The sequence below is a fragment of the Aotus nancymaae genome, unplaced genomic scaffold (genome assembly GCF_030222135.1).
Source record: "Aotus nancymaae isolate 86718 unplaced genomic scaffold, 86718_ANA_hifiasm-v0.15.2.pri h1tg000040l, whole genome shotgun sequence".
Lineage (NCBI taxonomy): Eukaryota > Metazoa > Chordata > Mammalia > Primates > Aotidae > Aotus > Aotus nancymaae.
The window spans coordinates 15,211,758-15,231,903 of record NW_026988454.1 but is presented as its reverse complement, the minus strand read 5'-3'; the positions used below and the strand labels follow the sequence as shown (position 1 = coordinate 15,231,903).

General features: G+C 37.6%; 1 protein-coding gene across 1 annotated transcript in view; it reads right to left on the bottom strand.

Moving 5' to 3' along the window:
• The window catches only part of LOC105717162 (UPF0764 protein C16orf89-like), a 145,986-nt gene that overhangs the window by 26,497 nt on the left and 99,343 nt on the right, over nucleotides 1–20,146 (bottom strand). Inside the window, exon 4 of the mRNA XM_064360544.1 lies at nucleotides 761–827. Within this exon, the coding sequence (XP_064216614.1) occupies nucleotides 761–827 (67 nt within the window). The remainder of the gene's footprint in view (nucleotides 1–760; nucleotides 828–20,146) is intronic.

Genomic DNA, 20,146 nt, shown 5'->3' with positions numbered 1-20,146 from the left:
AAGAAAGAAGAGGGAGGGAGAGAGGGAGGGAAGGGAGGGAGGGAGAGAGAAAGAGAGAGAAAAAGAGGAGAGAGGGTAAACCTGAAACCCTTGCATTAAGGTGCAATTCTTAACAGAATTCTACCCTAGTGAAAGAGTAGTTGAAAAAAAAATCTGCCTGTAGGCAGAGAGATAATGAGAAAAATGACTACTCTGCTCAGCTGTAGCTCCAAGGCTTACAGAGAATTTGAAATCATCCATCTGCCCTCATGTGGTACAGGCTTAAAATTTACAGTACCTGTTGAAAACCCTTCACAAAGATAACAATTAAAGTGGTCCCAGGTTGGAAGGGACTTAATTGTTATCATGGTGTAGGGTTTTCCACAGGTACTGTCAATCATAGGGTTACTATGGCACTCACTGCCAGTAGAGAGAAAAATGCAAATCTATTCTAGAGGAAAGCAGCCTCAATCTTGCCTCTCAAGATTCCCATAATCTTCAGCAAAACATGAACTTACAATCAAAAAAGGACCAAATACTGAGGAAGTAAATAACTATGAATGAAACTCAATGAAAAGGACAAAAAACAACATTTACATTCTAAGAACTTAGAACCATAATCAAAATTAACTCCAAAAATTGTGCATAAAATGTTTAAAGAAACAAAAGACAATAAAAATGAGCAGGGAACAAATGACTCTAAATATGACCCAAGGCGTATCTATGAAAGAAAACTTTAAAATTTGTTCCTCATTAATAATTAAAAAGTGTTGGCACTCACCGCAGAAAGCTATGATGAATAACTGCTGTACGACAGACCAGATGTTCACACAGCAAAATGGATGGGACTGAAAAACACAGTGCCATGTGAAAAAAGGTAAGAGACAAAATGAAGTTTAAAGCACAATGAGGCCTATTAAAAATGTATGCACTCAAACCCTCTATATGTCTTAGAGGATCCATCCAAACAAATGATACATAGGTCACACAGTAGAATAATTGTTGGAGCAAGGGAAATAGAAGAAGTGAATGGGGATAAAAGGAGTAAATAAATAAGATAAATAATAAATGACAGGTGAAAATAAACACAAAACAATGTTAGAACACATGGACTGATGATGAAGCAGGTCATGAAGGGATAACTATGGCCAACCCAATCCTCTAAGCCTAAGGACCTCTGTACAAAAAAATCAGCAAAATTAAAGGACATCCCTAGAAGTTCAGCACAACCTACTAATTCACTGGCTTTCATTCTATGAAAAATGTGCAATTTCCTAAAGAAACAGGTCACAGAAACAATCCTTAGCTGATGAATCCCATTTAGGGAAGTATGGAGTATAATAGATTGTGAAATAAAATGATCTTTAATGAACATTTTAATTCTCAGATGAAGATACTTTCCAAGTTTTCTCTAATATTTCATTCAAAAGTCTTCAAATATTTACTCAGGATATACTCCATACTCCCAAGAATCAACAAACTTTATCATGCATCATTAAATATACATTGTTTTGTTATATTTATATAAATGTATGATAGAAGATTACTACTATTATTTTAATTTAAATACTTAATTTTATTAAGTTAATTAATATTTAGTAATCAAAATAGTTAAGTCATACATATCAGTTATTGAGTAAACAAGGTAAATATGATAGTTAATAACTATTTTACATCAGAGAGACAGTGTAAGATTTTTAAAATATAAAGGAGACACACAGAATGTATCATGATCTAAGGAGAAAAACTCAACATATGGAAGGCAGTTAGAAAATAAGACAATTTCATAATTAACTAAAATTTCAACAGGAATTCAGAAAAGGATAAGAAAAGGTTTTATGAAAAATGGAGCTGAAGCTAAGTCAGGAAAAAGGCAATTTGTGGGCAGGCAAAGTAGCCCATCCCTGTAATCCCAGCAATTAGAGAAGTCGAGATGGGTGGATCACTTGAGTCCAGGAGTTTGAGACCAGTCTGGGTAACAAAGTGAGACCCCGTCTCTACCAAAATACAAACAAACCAAAAACTGGATGTGATAGCCCTGCACCTGTAGTCCCAGTTACTTAGGAAGCTGAGGTAGGAGGATTGCTTGAGTGGAGGAGGTCAAGGTTGCAGTGAGCTGTAATCATGCCACTGTACTCCAGTCTATGTGACAGAGCAAGACCTTATCTCTTTAGAAAAAAAAAAAGCAATATGTGAAAAAGTAAGGAAAAATAGAAAAATATGCACAAGAATACGCTATACATTTACAGAAACGTAAAAAACACAAAAGGAGATTTGCAAATCTAATAACATAATTTAAAAAAAATTTGTGATCAGAGCCAGGTCAAAAGGAAATAAAACCCTATGATGAAGTGAAGAAACTGAAATCTTCAGCTCTTCTTTTTCTCTTTTCTAGTTAAGGGTAAAGATCTTTAGACTGAAAGGGAAATTAAAGATAGAAAAGAAAGAATTGAAGTCCTTGGTGTCTCAAAAGACTATATATTAATATTTAGCTGCTCTAAAATGAGTAACATATTCTGGGTTTGAGCAATTGGGATTCTAGCCTAATGAGAATTTGAATATCAATCCATCAAATACAGGTTTAGAAAATCAGAGAGAGTAGGAAATTTTTTATTTAAAAAATGAAATTGATTTCTAAAATTTAATATGAATATTCACCATCAATCCTAATAGGTTTTAGAATGAGTTTTTAAATAAATGACTTATGGGATACTCAAGAATGAACCACTATTTTTCAAATTTATTTTGGAAACCTGTATTATTTCAATATAGCAAATCATGTCATGATTTTTTTAGACGGAGTTTCGCTCTTGTTACCCAGGCTGGAGTGCAATGGCGTGATCTCAGCTCACCGCAACCTCCGCCTCCTGGGTTCAGGCAATTCTCCTGCCTCAGCCTCCTGAGTAGCTGGGATTACAGGCACGCGCCACCATGCCCAGCTAATTTTTTTGTATTTTTAGTAGAAACGGGGTTTCACCATGTTGACCGGGATGGTCTCGATCTCTTGACCTCGTGATCCACCTGCCTCGGCCTCCCAAAGTGCTGGGATTACAGGCTTGAGCCACCGCGCCCGGCCCAATTTTCTTATTAAAATATGCCTAGGCTGTAGGACCCTTATCATAAACTATGATCATATGAACCAAAATAAAATATTCTTATGAGTAGGGAAAATCAGTGAAGCATCACTTACTTCTGAGCAGTACTAAATCCTTCAGGCCCTACCAGGTGGCTTCCTGCTGTGGCTTGAACGTTTGCTCCATCCAAAACTCATGTTGAAATTTAATTGTCATTGTAACAGTATTAAGAAATGGAATCTTTAAGCATTAATGAAGTCATGAGGGTTCTGCCTGCATGAATGGGATTAATAATGTTATAAATGGGCAAGTTCAGTCCCCTCTTTCACTCTTACCCTCTACCATCTGCCATGTTGAGACTGGATTATTTCCTTGACCTTTGACCGCCTTCACCAGCAGGAACTAGAGTGGCTCATTTCACTCAGCTGGCAGCTGGCTGACCACTCCCCTCTAGAGAGAGCCTGAAAGCAAGCTAGGGCGGAATTGGAGGGAACTCTGGAACCTGCTTGTAGCTTACTCTGGCAGAAGCAGGCTCCGTGCTGGCCCCGCAGGAGCATCCAAGCCCCTGCCCTCTAGATACCCAGGTTCCTGTCTAGCATCCAGGAAGAATCAGGTCACATGAACAGGTTGAAGGGTGGTGTATGTGGAGGATTTTATTGGGTGATGGAAGTGGCTCTCAGCGGGATGGAAGTTGGAAAGGGGATGGTGCAGGAAGAAGGTGATCTTTCCCTGAAGCTGCACCATCTGAATTAGCCACTTGTATTCCCACCGCTCAGCCACTTGTGGTGCTTTGCCAGCTGAAGTCTTTTAATGGGCACAGGATGGGGTGTGGCAGGTCAAAAAGGCAACATTTGGGCAGAAAAATGGGGTCAGCTGTTTTCACTTAGGGCCACGGTTCCAGGCTTAAGTGTGGGGTTTAGCTGGGCCCTCAGCAGTTCTGTATCAATGTGATTATACAGGAAGAAAGGTTTGCCACATGGTGATGCTTTGCTCTTGGATTTAACCTCAAGAACTCTGAGCCATTAAAATTCTGTTCATTATAAATTACCAGGCTTGGGTGTTCTGTTATAGCAGCACAAAACATACTACAACAGTCTCAATGCCTGTCTATCACCATGAGTGCCAGATCATTTCCTTTCCCCTAATTTGATTATACCTGGAGGACATGCAGAAGAAATATGGAACAGTCTATCTGATGCAGTGATTGGGCAAACCAAAGCAATGAACTAACTCTTGAACTCAACCATGAAAGAACTCCTAAACTCATGCGGACATACTGAGGAAACTTTGAGGGTGAGTTATGCTGAGGTCTTCATAGATAACTTAGAACTTTGAGTATCAAGTTCCATTTTAATATTTGCATCAAAATGTTGATACATAGTTGGCTATTGACTTACTTATCTTTGCATTTTATTTAAGTTAAGGATAAATTTTGTTTTATTTTTCTGTAATTATTTAATTAAAAAACCTGTAACTCACATGTGTGGCAGATCAATGTATGGTGGACAAGACCTAAGTATTTTTATATGTGATAACTCATTTAAACCCTCATAGCAATCTTATCATAATTAGTAAAGATACTTGCTTAAAGGTGAGGGGACAGAAGTACAGAAAGACAACATTAACTTGTTGAAAGTCATACAAAAACAAGTGGCAGGGCTGTGATTCAAATCCACATAGGGAACACCCTAACTGCTACACTAGAGTAAATCTGTAATATAGAATCCATGGGTTGGAAAAACATGTTACTTAAAAAAGAAAAAAAAAACTTTCTTCAACCATAGTAGATAAAAAATTTAATTTCCAAAATCAGTTTATCTTCAAATTTTATTTTTTGTATAAAGACATTTTAATTTATTTTTAGATATTTCCTCCCAAATTTCAAATCTATTCTAAGCAGTTTTGAATGTTTCTTCATTTCTTTCAAGTGATAATCAATGAAGTAACACTTTTATTTTTAAGCCAAAGAAAAGTATCTAGAGTTCCATTTCCAAGCACTTTATAATAAATTCTTTATTACTTACTTAGCATATGACCCTGATACTTTAAATTTGAGGTAACTGTAAATTGGAAATCAATGACAGCAAACAACTTGGTGCACATGCATGTTTGAATAGCCATTGAATATTTCCCCAGTTAGATATTTTTTTTTGTTCAGTATGGCTTTGACTCTTGTTTTGGATATACAATACATCAAAGTTTCGAATACTCTGGTGATATCATCATACTTATCATATAAAAGCTTGGTTTGCTAAGATAAGTTACTTTTATAAATTCTGTATTATCCAGTCATTGTTAAGCACCAGTAAATATTGTGGTAGGGAAGATACAATTTTTCTTGCTGTGACACAGAACCAAAATAATAGTGATTTAAAGAAGGTAATAGTATTTCTCACTCATGTAATGATATTGGTAGGAGATCCAGACGGGATGGCAACTCCAGTTATCAGGAACCCAAGCCCCCTTCTTTTGGTTCTACCATTCTCAACTTGTCGCTGTCATTTGATGGTCCTAGATGGCTGCCCCAGCAACTTCCATATCATTTGCGTTCCAGCAAGAAGAATTGAAAATGCAGGGAGAGGGGTTATTTATCCTAATGTTAAGTCAGGACCAGGAAGTGGCCCTCGGCACTTCTGTTTATATCTGATTGGCCAGCACTTAATTGCCTGTGCCGTGCCTGGTTCTGTGGGAGACTGGAACATGAAGCTTTAGCTGGGAGGCTATGTAAGAGTTAAATACATTTTCTGAGGTAAGAAGATAATGATTTTTGGAGGTACAATGGGCAATTGAACCTCATGAACTAATAATGCATCACATTTTCTTTTTAAAGATAATAACACAAAGTACACATTAAAATCTACTTGTAAAAAGGTGTTAAATATAGAACGAAGTAAAAGTCCTCCTTAACATTCCGCTCCATATCCATTTTCCTCCACAGACTTAACCACTGTTAACATTTTGATGCTTTCTTTGTATTTTCATGTAATAACATATCATATTTACTATACATCTATTCAACTGCTTTTTTTAACCAAATAAAAATGTTACTATCTTTGTTACGTAGTCTGATTTTTTTCATGTAACTATATGTCTTAGAGATTGTTCTATTTTGTTTTGTGTGACTTTATCTAAATCTATTAAGTTGATGCATAAAATTTGACAGTGTATTCATCCCATAAATGATTTAACAGGTCCCCATTAATAGATATATAGGCTGTTTCTAATTTTTTTGCAATTCAAAAATTTATTTCACAAAGATACTGAATTTCATGACCACAACCTGGGTTACAGTAAACTGTGGGTATATTTCTATGAAATAAATCTATTGAGAGCAGTTTATGCATCAAAGTATATATTCACTTAAACATTCTTGCATATTTACTTTTTCACGAGAACTATAGAATCAGCAAATCTGCTAAAATACATTTTCTTAATAAAATCTTTGTAAATTAATCTTCGGTATTGTTGAAGGCTTATGTGATATCTCAGTTCTTGTCTTTTCAGTTTAAAAGAATTCAAACAAGAGACACACAGCAAAAGAAGTGTAGCATGATTTATTGCAAAAGAAAAAGAATTTTTTGAAAGTTAGGTGCGGAATAGGCAGCACACTCTGAGAGAGAGAGAATTCAGGTCAGGTGCTCGTAAGGACGAGACAACAAAGACTGGTGCTAGGGAGACTCCTGTTATGGGAATCTGACATACTTATTCATAAGGAGGTGGAAAGAGGTGTTACTAGAAAGCATGTTCTGGGTGTTCCTCGGGGTGCACATTGGCAGTAGCTGTGCATGTTTGTTCATATGTGGCATGTCTCATTAGCATCTTAAATCTCTAAGGGTGTGTTTTTGCTATTAAAATGAGCAAAACGTCGGTTTGAGGACAGGTAAAATCAAAATGTGCATGCTCTCTAGAGGGGAAAGTCCCTACTGAAGATAACTTTTCTTGAATGAGTTCAATTACCATGTGAATGCTGAGGCTTATTGTGTTGACTGTACGGTCACCACAGTGACCTGAGAATATGGTCACTTCCTTGACAGACCTATCCTGCCTCAGTATGACTTTGAATATAATGGAAGAAACATATCTTTATATGATCGTCCCATTCCAAGAGCATAGTGTCTTTTTTAAATAAATTTTTCTTTCATGAACAATTTTAATTTTGTCATTTTCTTGATATAGGTATTATACAATAAAAATTAAATGTATCCTTAAATATTTGATAGTTTTTCTCATTAAGATGACTATATTCTATTACACTTTCAGAAGCCACAGTGTGACTTAGCTGATTTTTCTGCTCCAGGTCTCTTAAGACTAAAATCAAGAGGTCAGCAGAGCTGTAACCACTACTCAACGTTCTTTAGAACAATCTGTTTCCAAGCTCATTCAGGTTGTTGGCTAAGTTCAGGTCCTTGTGATTGCAGGATTGAGATACCCATGTCTTTGCTGGCTGTCAGTTGAGGCTGCCCTTAGCTCCTAGAAGCCTTTTTCTGGTCTTTGCACATTTCGGAACCAGCCAGGGCATGCTGGGAATCATCTCTCTGCCTTCCATGTGGTGTGTACTCTCTCTCTGTCTCTCTCTCTCTCTCTCTCTCTCTCTCTCTCTCTCTCTCTCTCCCCCTCTCTCTCTCTCTGTCTCCCTCTCTCTCTTTCTCATCTCTCTCATCTCTTTTACCACATCTCTCTGACTACAAGTAGAGAAAGTTCTTTGCTTTTAAGAGTTTATATGATTAACTTGAACCCCTACTACCTCAGATAATCCAGGATAATCTCCCTTAATTACATCTGCAAAATCCCTTTTCATGTAATGTGACATTCACAGGTTCCAGAAATTAGGGAATGAACACCTTTGGGAAGTCATTCTGCCTAGTACATGTGCATACTGACTTTTTTCCAATTGTAAATTCATGTTTCTTAGAATTTATCTCTGGATATTCTTTGATACCTTGATTTAAAGTGTGTTTCTTTAGAAAGATTATTTCACGAGGCATGTTGGTCACTGCTAATGACACTGACTACTCTAAACTATAATTGCAGCTTGAAGTCTCACAGCTGTCCTTGGGGTAAACATCAACTCAAACAATTTTTTTTCAACTTTATTAAGATATAATTGACAAATAAAAGTTGTATGTATTTAAAGTGTACAATGTGTTTATATATATATACACACACACACACACACACATATATATAGGCATTGTAAAATGATCACTGCAATCAAGCTAATTAACAGATCCATCATTTCATAGCTACCATGTTTTTCTTTCATGAGAACGCTTAAGATATGCCCTTAACAAATATCAAGCATACAATACAGTATCGTTTACTATAGCCAAAGCTGTACATTACACCTCCAGAACTTACTCATCTTGTATAACCAAATGTTAACTTGTATGACTCATCTTGTATAACATTTGGTTATACAAGATGTTGTGTTCTTTGACCAACATCTCCCCATTTGCCCTTTCTTCAACCCCTGGTAATCACCGTTTTGTCTGCTTCTATGAGTTTGACTATTTTATCATACTTTATTTACTCATTTTTTTGTTGTTATTTTTTGAGATGGAGCCTCACTCTGTCACCCAAACTAGAGGGCAGTGACACAATCTCAGCTCATTGCAACTTCCGCCTCCTGGGTTCAAGCAATTATCCTGCCTCAGCCTCCTGAGTACCTGGGATTACAGGTATGTGCCACCATATCAGGCTAATTTTTGTAGTTTTAGTAGAGCTAGGCTTTCATCATGTTGGCCAGGCTGATCTCGAACTACTGACCTCAGGTGATCCTCCCATCTCAGCCTCACAAAGTGCTGGGATTACAGGCATAAGCCACCATGCCTGGCTGCATTTGACTGTTTAAGTTTCCACCTATAAATGACATCACACAGTATTTCACTTAGCTTATTTCACTTAGCATAACATCTTCCAGGTTCATCTATGTTGTCACAAATGGTAATACTTCCTTCTCTGAAAATGTCGAATAATATTATTTTGTATATATGTGCCACATGTTCATTATCCATTCATATGTCAATGAACACTTAGGTTGTTTTCATATCTTGGCTGTTTTGCATAATGCTGCAATGAACATGGCAGTGCAGGTATCTCTTTGAGATACCAATTGCATTTCCTTTGGCTGCATACTCAGTAGAGGTGTTGCTGGATTATATGGTAGTTTTTTATTTTTTTAGTAAATTTCATACAGTTTTCCATAATGACTGTACCAATGTACATTTTCACCAACAATGTACAGGATCCCAATTTCTCCAAATCCTCACTGATGCTTGCTTTCTTTTGTCTTTTTGATGATAGCCATTCCAACAGGTGTGAGGTAATATCTCCTTGTGGTTTTGATTTGCACTTCCCTGATGATTAATCATCTTGAGCACCTTTACATATACTTGTTGGCCATTTGTATGCCTTCTTTTGAGAGATGTCTATTCAGATCCTTTGCCCACTTTTAAATCGTGTTATTTGGTTTCTGTTGTTGCTGTTTTTTCAGTTCCTTACATGTTTTGGATATTAACCCCTTCTCAGATACATGGTTTGTAAATATTTTCTCCCAATCTGTAGGTTGTCTTTTCAGTCTGTTGATGGTTTTCTTTGCTGTGCAAAAGCTTTCAGTTTGATGCAATTCCATTTGTATAGTTTTGCTTTTATTGCCTGCACTCTTGATGTCATAGCCCAAAAATGTGTTGCCCAGATCAGTGTCAAGAAGATATTCCCCTGTGTTTTCTTTTTAGTCATTTCTTTTTAGTCATCTGATGAGTTTAGGTTTTATATTTAAGTGTTTGTTGACTTTTGTATATGGTGTGAGATAAAGGTCCAATTTCATTCTTCTGCATGTGGATATCCAGTTTTTCCAATACCATTTGCTGAAGAAACTATACTTTTTCATGTCTTCTTGGCATTCTTTTTATAGATCACTTAACTGTAGATGGACAGATATATTGCTGGGCCCTCTATTATGTTCTTTTGGTCTATTTTTCTGTTTTTATGTTACTTCCATACTGATCTGATTACAGTTTCCTTGTAGTATATTTTGAAATCAGGTAGTAGAATGCCTTCAGCTTTGTTCTTCTTGCTTAAGATTGTTTTGGCTACACAGGGTCTTCTGTGATTCCATATAAATTTTAGGATTTTTTTTTCTATCTCTTTTTTTTATTATTATTGCATTTTAGGTTTTGGGGTACATGTGAAAAACATGCAAGGTTATTGCATAGGTGCATACATGGCAGTATGATTTGCTGCCTCCCTCCCCTTCACCTATATCTGGCATTTCTCCCCATGCTATCCCTCCCCAACTCCCCACCCCCGCTCTGTCCCCCCCAACAGACCCCCGTGTATAGTGCTTCCCTCCCTGTGTCCATGTGTTCTCCTTGTTCAACACCCACCTGTGAGTGAGAACATGTGGTGTTTGATTTTGTGTTCTTGTGTCAGTTTGCTCAGAATGATGTTTTCCAGGTTCATCCATGTCCCTACAAAGGACGTGAACTCCTCATTTTTAATGGCTGCATAATATTCCATGGTGTATATGTGCCACATTTTTCCTGTCCAGTCTATCATCGATGGGCATTTGGGCTGGTTCCAGGTCTTTGCTATTGTAAACTGTGCTGCAATGAACATTCGTGTGCATGTGTCCTTATAGTAGAACGATTTATAATCCTTTGGATATATGCCCAGTAATGGGATTGCTGGGTCAAATGGAATTTCTATTTCTAGGTCCTTGAGGAATCACCACACTGTTTTCCACAGTGGTTGAACTAATTTACACTCCCACCAACAGTGTAAAAGTGTTCCTATTTCTCCACATCCTCTCCAGCATCTGTTTTCTCCAGATTTTTTAATGATCGCCATTCTAACCGACGTGAGATGGTATCTCAATGTAGTTTTGATTTGCATTTCTCTAATGACCAGTGATGATGAGCATTTTTTCATATGTTTGTTGGCCTCATGTATATCTTCTTTTGTAAAGTATCTGTTCATATCCTTTGCCCATTTTTGAATGGGCTTGTTTGTTTTTTTCTTGTAAATCTTTTTTAGCTCGTTGTAAATTCTGGATATCAGCCCTCTGTCAGATGGGTAGGCTGCAAAAATGTTTTCCCATTCTGTTGGTTGCCGATTCACTCTATTGACTGTTTCTTTTGCCGTGCAGAAGCTGTGGAGTTTGATTAGGTCCCATTTGTCTATTTTGGCTTTTGTTGCCAATGCTTTTGGTGTTTTGGTCATAAAGTCCTTACCTACACCTATGTCCTGAATGGTTTTGCCTAGGTTTCCTTCTAGGGTTTTTATGGTGTTACGTCTTATGTTTAAGTCTTTAATCCATCTGGAGTCAATTTTAGTGTAAGGTGTCAGGAAGGGGTCGAATTTCTGCTTTCTGCATATGGCTAGCCAGTTTTCCCAACACCACTTATTGAACAGGGAATCCTTTCCCCATTACTTGTTTTTTTCAGGTTTGTCAAAGATCAGGTGGTTGTAGATATGTTGTGTCGCCTCCAACGCCTCTGTTCTGTTCTATTGGTCTATATCTCTGTTTTGGTACCAGTACCATGCTGTTTTGATTACTGTAGCCTTGTAGTATAGTTTGATGTCTGGTAGTGTGTGATGCCTCCCGCTTAGTTCTTTTTGCTTAGAATTGACTTGGCTATGCGGGCTCTCTTTTGGTTCCATATGAAGTTTAAGGTGGTTTTTTCCAGTTCTGTGAGGAAGGTCATTGGTAGCTTGATGGGGATAGCATTGAATCTGTAAATTACTTTGGGCAGTATGGCCATTTTCACGATATTAATTCTTCCTAACCATGAACATGGAATGTTTCTCCATCTGATTGTGTCCTCTCTTATTTCGTTGAACAGTGATTTGTAGTTCTCCTTGAAGAGGTCCTTTACGTTCCTTGTTAGTTGTATTCCTAGGTATTTTATTCTCTTTGTAGCAATTGTGAATGGCAGTTCATTCTTGATTTGGCTCTCTTTAAGTCTGTTATTGGTGTATAGGAATGCTTGTGATTTTTGCACATTGATTTTGTATCCTGAGACTTTGCTGAAGTTGCTTATCAGTTTCAGGAGATTTTGGGCTGAGGTGATAGGGTCTTCTAGATATACAATCATGTCGTCTGCAAATAGAGACAATTTGACTTCCTCCTTTCCTAATCGAATACCCTTTATTTCTTTTTCTTGCCTGATTGCTCTGGCTAGAACTTCCAGTACTATATTGAATAGGAGTGGTGAGAGAGGGCATCCTTGTCTAGTGCCAGATTTCAAAGGGAATGCTTCCAGTTTTTGCCCATTCAGTATGATATTGGCTGTCGGTTTGTCATAAATAGCTTTTATTATTTTGAGATACGTTCCGTCGATACCTAGTTTATTGAGAGTTTTTAGCATAAAGGGCTGCTGAATTTTGTCGAAGGCCTTCTCTGCATCAATTGAGATAATCATGTGGTTTTTGTTTTTGGTTCTGTTTATGTGGTGAATTACATTTATAGACTTGCGTATATTGAACCAGCCTTGCATCCCCGAGATGAATCCTACTTGATCATGGTGGATAAGCTTTTTGATGTGCTGTTGTAATCGGCTTGCCAGTATTTTATTGAAGATTTTTGCATCTATGTTCATCATGGATATTGGCCTGTAATTTTCTTTTCTTGTTGAGTCTCTGCCGGGTTTTGGTATTAGGATGATGTTGGTCTCATAAAATGATTTGGGAAGGATTCCCTCTTTTTGGATTATTTGGAATAGTTTCAGAAGGAATGGTACCAGTTCCTCTTTGTATGTCTGGTAGAATTCGGCTGTGAAACCATCTGGGCCTGGGTTTTTTTTGGGTGGTAGGCTCTTAATTGCTGCCTCGACTTCAGACCTTGTTATTGGTCTATTCAGGGTTTCGACTTCTTCCTGGTTTAGGCATGGGAGGAGGCTACTGTCCAGGAATTTATCCATTTCTTCCCGGTTTTCTAATTTATGTGCATAGAGTTGTTTGTAATAATCTCTGATGATGGTTTGAATTTCTGTGGCATCTGTGGTGATATCCCCTTTATCATTTTTTATTGCATCTATTTGGTTATTCTCTCTTTTCTTTTTTATTAGTCTGGCTAGTGGTCTGTTTATTTTGTTGATCTTTTCAAAAAACCAGCTCCTGGATTTATTGATTTTTTGTAGGATTTTTCGTGTCTCTATCTCCTTCAGTTCTGCTTTGATCTTAGTTATTTCTTGTCTTCTGCTAGGTTTTGAGTTTTTTTGATCTTGCTCCTCTAGCTCTTTCAATTTTGATGATAGGGTGTCAATTTTAGTTCTCTCCTTTCTTCTCATGTGGGCACCTATTGCTATATATTTTCCTCTATAGACTGCTTTAAATGTGTCCCAGAGATTCTGGTATGTGGTGTCTTCGTTCTCGTTGGTTTCGAAGAACATCTTTATTTCTGCCTTCATTTCATTGTTTATCCAGTCAACATTCAGGAGAAAGTTGTTCAATTTCCATGAGGCTGTGCGGTTCTGGGTTCCCTTCTGAATTCTGAGTTCTAACTTGATTGCACTGTGGTCTGAGAGACTGTTTGTTATGGTTTCCGTTCTTTTGCATTTGCTGAGGAGTGATTTACTTCCAATTATGTGGTCAATTTTAGAGTAGGTGTGATGTGGTGCTGAGAAGAATGTATATTCTGTGGATTTGGGCTGGAGAGTTCTGTAAATGTCTATTAGGTTTGCTTGTTCCAGGTCTGCGTTCAAGTCCTGGATATCCTTATTAATTTTCTGTCTCGTTGATCTGTCTAATATTGACAATGGTGTGTTGAAGTCTCCCACTATTAATGTGTGGGAGTCTAAGTCTCTTTGCAAGTCTCTAAGAACTTGCCTTATGTATCTGGGTGCTCCTGTATTAGGTGCATATATATTTAGGATTGTTAGCTCTTCTTGTTGCATTGATCCTTTTACCATTATGTAATGTCCTTCTTTGTCTCTTTTGATCTTTGTTGCTTTAAAGTCTATTTTATCAGAGATGAGAATTGCAACTCCTGCTTTTTTTTGCTCTCCATTTGCTTGGTAAATCTTCCTCCATCCCTTTATTTTGAGTCTTTGTGTATCCTTGCATGTGAGGTAGGTTTCCTGGATACAGCATACTGATGGGTTTTGGCTTTTTATCCAATTTGCCAGTCTGTGTCTTTTGATTGGGGCATTTAGTCCATTTACATTTAGGGTTAATATTGTTATGTGTGAATTTGATCCTGTCATTTTGATGCTAGCTGGCTGTTTTGCCCATTGGTTGATGCAGATTCTTCATTGTGTTGCTGCTCTTTACCATTTCGTGCATTTTTGGAGTGGCTGGTGCTGGTTGTTTTTTTCTATGTGTAGTGTCTCCTTCAGGAGCTCTTGTAAAGCTGGTCTGGTGGTGATGAAATCTGTGAGTACTTGCTTGTTCACAAAGGATTTTATTTTTCCTTCACTTATGAAGCTTAGTTTGGCTGGATATGAAATTCTGGGTTGAAAGTTCTTTTCTTTAAGGATGTTGAATATCAGCCCCCACTCTCTTCTGGCCTGTAGGGTTTCTGCTGAGAGATCTGCTGTGAGTCTGATGGGTTTCCCTTTGTGGGTAACCCGACCTTTCTTTCTGGCTGCCCTTAGTATTTTCTCCTTCATTTCAACCCTGGTGAATCTGATGATTATGTGCCTTGGGGTTGCTCTTCTTGAGGAATATCTTTGTGGTGTTCTCTGTATTTCCTGGACTTGAATATTGGCCTGCCTTGCTAGGTTGGGGAAGTTTTCCTGGATAATATCCTGAAGAGTATTTTCCAGCTTAGATGCATTCTGCTCGTCACATTCAGGTACACCTATCAAACGTAGATTGGGTCTTTTCACGTAGTCCCATATTTCTTGTTGACTCTGTTCATTCCTTTTTACCTTGTTTTCTCTAATCTTCCCTTCTCGTTTTATTTCATTGAGTTGATCTTTGACTTCTGATATCCTTTCTTCTGTTTGGTCAGTTCGGCTGTTGAAACTTGTGCATGCTTCGCGAAGTTCCCGTGTTGTGTTTTTCAGCTCCATCAATTCACTTATATTCCTCTCTAAGTTGTCCATTCTCGTTAGCATTTCATCAAGTCTTTTTTCAAGGTTCTTAGTTTCTTTGCATTGGGTTAGAACGTGTTCTTTTAGCTCACGGAAGTTTCTTATTATCCATTTTCTGAAAGCTGATTCTGTCATTTCGTCACACTCATTCTCCGTCCAGTCTTGTTCCCGTGCTGGTGAGGAGTTATGCTCCCTTGTAGGAGGAGAGGTGTTCTGGTTTTGGGTGTTTTCATCCTTTTTGCACTGGTTTCTTCCTATCTTTGTGGATTTATCCGCCTATTGACTTTGTAGTTGCTGTCTTTCTGATTTTGGTAATTTTAAGTCTGCAGCAGCTGAACTCATAAACCCCCTTTTCTTCCCCCCAGGTGTTCTGGCCCAGGGAGTTAGGGCTTTATGCTTTTCAGCTGTGTTGCTACCGTTTTCCCCGCCCACAAGGTGGCAGTCTAGTCACACTCAGCCTGCAGGGGCTTCGCTGAGCTGCTGTGGGCTCTGGCCAGCTTCCGTGTGAGCTTCCCTGCAGTCCTGTTTATATGGGTGTAGTTAGAACTGCTTCCGCTATGCTGGCCCGCCCCTGTAGTGACGGAGTCTCTGTAGTGGTGGGTTGTCTTGGTTATGGCAAATTGCCCCGGGAACTGCAGGGTGTTTCCCGATGGAGGACGCCCCTCCCCACAGTGCTGGACCTTCCCGAGTTCAGCCGTGTTTCCAGTGGTGCCCTCTTTGCCCGGGAATGTCTTGGCTTGCCTCCTTGCCTCAGCTCCCCTTGCTGGCCCAGAGGGGACACAGTCTCGTTCACTTTGCTCAAGGAGCCGCTGCTCCCTGCCCCCGGTACAGGCCGAGTGGCTGCTCCGGTCCAACCAGCAGCGCTGGGAACCCGTGGAGCTTCTCCACCTGTGAATCTCCTGGTCTGTGGGCAGTTAAAATCTGCTGCCCTGTGTGCCGCTGCGTCAGCCGAAGCAGCAGCTCTGAGATTCGTGGCGCGCCCTTGCCCGGGTGTCTCCTGGCTTGACTCCCTGCTTCAGCTCCCCTTGCTGGCTCAGAGGGAACTCTGTCTCTCTCGCTCTGTGTAAGAAGCCACTGCCCCCGCCCCAGGGCATAGGCTGAGTGGCCACGCTGCTCAAACCAGCGGTGCTGGCGACCTGTGGGGCTTCTCCTCCTGTGAATCTCCTGGTCTGTGGGCAGTAAAAATCTGTCTGGAAATGCGGCGTCCACTCACCCTCTGCGCCTTCTCTCGGAGCTGCAATCCCGACTTCCTCCTAAGTGGCCATCTTGGATCGTCCTTTTTTCTATTTCTGTAACAAATACCATTAAGATATTGATAGGGACTGCATTGAATCTTTAGATCACTTTGGGCAAGTGAGCATTTTAACAATATTAATTATTCCAATTCATGACATTAGAATGTCTTTTCATTTACCTGGGTCTTCTTTAATTTCCTTCACAGGGTGTTATAAATTTTAGTGTAAAAATGTTTCACTTCTTTGGTTAAGCTTATTCCTAAATATTTTATTGTTTTTATTGCTATTGTAAATGGAATTCTTTTATTAATTTCCTTTTCAGAGTTTTCATTGTGTATAGAATACCATTGATTTTTGTATGTTGATTTTGTAGCCTGCAAATGTACTGGTTTCAAACACTCAAAAAAGAATAACAATTGTCTCAAATTCACACACACACACACACACACACACACACAAACAGAAGAGAGGGAATACTTCTAAACTCATTTTATGAGGCCATCACTCTAATTCCAAGCTAGACAAACCATACCACAAAAAAGGAAAAATATAGGCCAATATCCCTGATGAAAATGCATGCAAATATCCTCAGTAAATGCTAGCAAACCAAATTCAAGAGCACTTTAAAGGGATTATACATCATGATCAAGTTGGATTTATCTTTGGAATGCAACAGAATTCAACATATCAAAATTAATCAATGTGACACACTACATTAACAGAATGAAGCTCAAAAACCATACACAATATCTCAACAGATGCAGAAAAAGCCTTTGAGAAAATTCAACATCAATTCATGATAAAGACTCTCAGAAAAATAAATATAGAACAAATTTGCTTCAACACAATAAAAGTCATATATGAAAAGCCCACAGCCAACATTATAATAAATGGGAAAGAAACTTAAAACTTTTCCTTTAAGACCAGGAACAAGACAAGAATGCCCACTTTTGCCACATCTATTCAACATAGTACTGGACGTCCTAGCCAGAGAAGCTAGAGAAGAAAATGTAATCAAAGCATTTGCATCAGAAGTGAAAACATTTTTATTTGCAGATGGTTTAGCCATATATGTAGAAAATCCTGAAGACTTGACCAAAAAAATTATCAGAATTGATTTCAGCACTTTCTCCCTATGGCTCTGGCTTTGTCTCTCATTGTTCAGATTTAAGTCAATTTCTCTCTCAAATCTGATAATCACTTTCCATAGCCACAGTCAGACATTCATGAAGACTTATTTACTGAGAAAAAAAGTAATGACACTGACCTTGGGAAATTATCTTTATTTTCACTGCAGTTTGTAAAATCTTAAAACTTAACAGTTAGATTCTTACATTTATTACCTGATCTCAGTTTTAATGTTGTTGTCATCACCTCTATTCTTAATTTTATTATTTCTCCTACCAAAGTGAATGAATTAAGGAGAAATAAAAAGAAGATCAACATTTATACTGTGTAAACAAAAAAGAAAAAAGGCATAACTCTGTTAAAATGACATGTTCACATTTTTATTCATCCTCCCAGTTACTTTCTAAAAATTTGAAATAAAAAAATAGATTTAAAAACTTAATTTCTATGAGTTGTTCTTATAGGTTCTGAGAGTACTCCCAGTTTAGTGAAGTTGTTTTGGTCCATTTAATATTGGGAAAATGAAACCTATTATAGTTTTAAAAGATAAAGTTAAAAAATGAAATTCAATGTCAAATGTGTAGCTTCTCTTAAATATGATGATGTTCTTTTGTATCATTTAACTCTGTATGAAATTATAACTTAAACTTTAAAAATATTAAAATGCATGTGAATAGAGATTTGTTTTTAAGTGTTAAGTGACACTTTTATTAATTTGGAGTGTCCAAAATACTTTCATCTTGAGATCCCTTCAAATTATTTCATTTTCCTATTTAATAAATATTTATGAAGAGTCAATCGCACACCAGGCACTATTTTAGCCACTGGAATTCAGTTTATGAACGAAATCAATAAAGCTCCTATCCTCATGAAACTTATTTCTGGTGGAAGAGACAAAACACAACCAAAAAAGCAAAGCATTTTTATATACCCTGGATGCTTACGTTCCCCCGAAATTAATATGTTGAAATTCTCCCCGCCAAGGTGATGGTAGGAGGAGGTGAGACCTTTGGGAGTGACTGGGTTATCTGGCCCTCATGAATGGAATAAGTGTCCTTATAAAAGGGGCTGAAAGTTAACCTTCACCCCTTGCACAGTGTGGGGTTACAGCGAGAAGCTGGCTGTCTATAGGAAAGTGAGCCCTCGACAGCCAACATCTTGATCTTAAACTTCCCAGCCTCTAGAATTGTGAGAAATAAATTTCTGTTATTTTAAAGCCACCCAGTTTAGGATATTTTGTTAAAGCAACTGGAACAGATTGAGACACATATATAGCATAATGTCAGGGAGTGATAAATGACAAGGGTCAGGAGAGAGCATGGTTCAAGTGGGAACACTTTAGAGAGGATGGTTAGCAAGTGCCTGTAGAAGAGGTGACTTCTGGCCAGAGACCTGAATGAGGCGAGCGAGGAAGTCCTATGAATATCTGAGGTAAGAACAAACTTCTCCATGTATTTTATGACCACTGGAGAACCCAGACCTAAAGACCCAGGTTGTGAAATAATGAGCAGTAGAAAAGCAAACCTAACAGTTTTGTAAAGATAAAAATCAACTTCCTGTTATGACATGACAAGTCATGGGACTCAAACATCACATAGACATAAGCATTCATTTAGATGGATACGTGCCAGGAAAAAGTACGAATCCTTACCAAGCAAATTACATACAGGGGCAAGAGCCAGTGCTATCCACAAGCAAGCTATGCCTAGGTCATAAATTGATTTTAAAAAAACACATTTTCTTTAGACTTTGAGTGGGTTCTGGCCATCTGCAAAAATGAAAACTTATTGGGAGAAAATCTAAATAGTTAAGCATAAAACAATGAAAGGAAGCGTCAGCCTGTATCCCAGCCCTGAAATGGAACGAGCTCTGTTTCTGCAAAGAAGGCAGTTGAAACAATGTCAGTTACCCATTCCATTCATTTTGGTTTATTTTAAGCAAAATTCAATCTATGCAATGTTTAAGAAATTATATACATCTTTGAAATTAGGATTTATTGCAATCAGGTAGCTTTTAATAATGTAAAATGTGTATTTAAAAATACATTTAGTAATTAAAAAATCATACTTAATGCTTTTAGAACAGTAAAGTGGTTAGTATTTCAATATACTTTCATCCAGATTACGTTTTTTCAGAAATAATATGTTCTTTTAATTTTCTATTTTTATAAATTTTGTTAACAATATTGAAAAGTATAGACAACTGTTGAAATGTAAGCCCTTTTTGTCTGTTAAGTAACAATATGAGTATTTATAGATTATTTGAAAATAAACTTTAGCAAGAATATTATAGAGATGAGTCTTTATATTTTCTCAGTGAATTCTCTAAATTTTCTATGATGTTTTATAATTGTTTTAGATGATTTATATTTTAATTTCTAATAAATTAATACTTGAATCCACAAAAAAAGAGACTGATCAGAAACAACCTCATTTTGGAAGAATCAGGATTGCAAAAATTAATATGAGATTACTGTCATGTTGTTTATTTCTGATTTTTTTAGGACTGCTCAGAAATATAGACTTCACAAAGAAGACTACTTCAAACTAAGTTGTATTCTAATGACTATTAAGTTAGAATATGATTAATGTAAGATGTATACAAGAGTTCAGGTTAGAGTTACTCAAAGATTGATGAGACCAGGTCATGGAATGCAATTTAGTGCAGTTTGACACTGTTATTCACAATTTCCAAT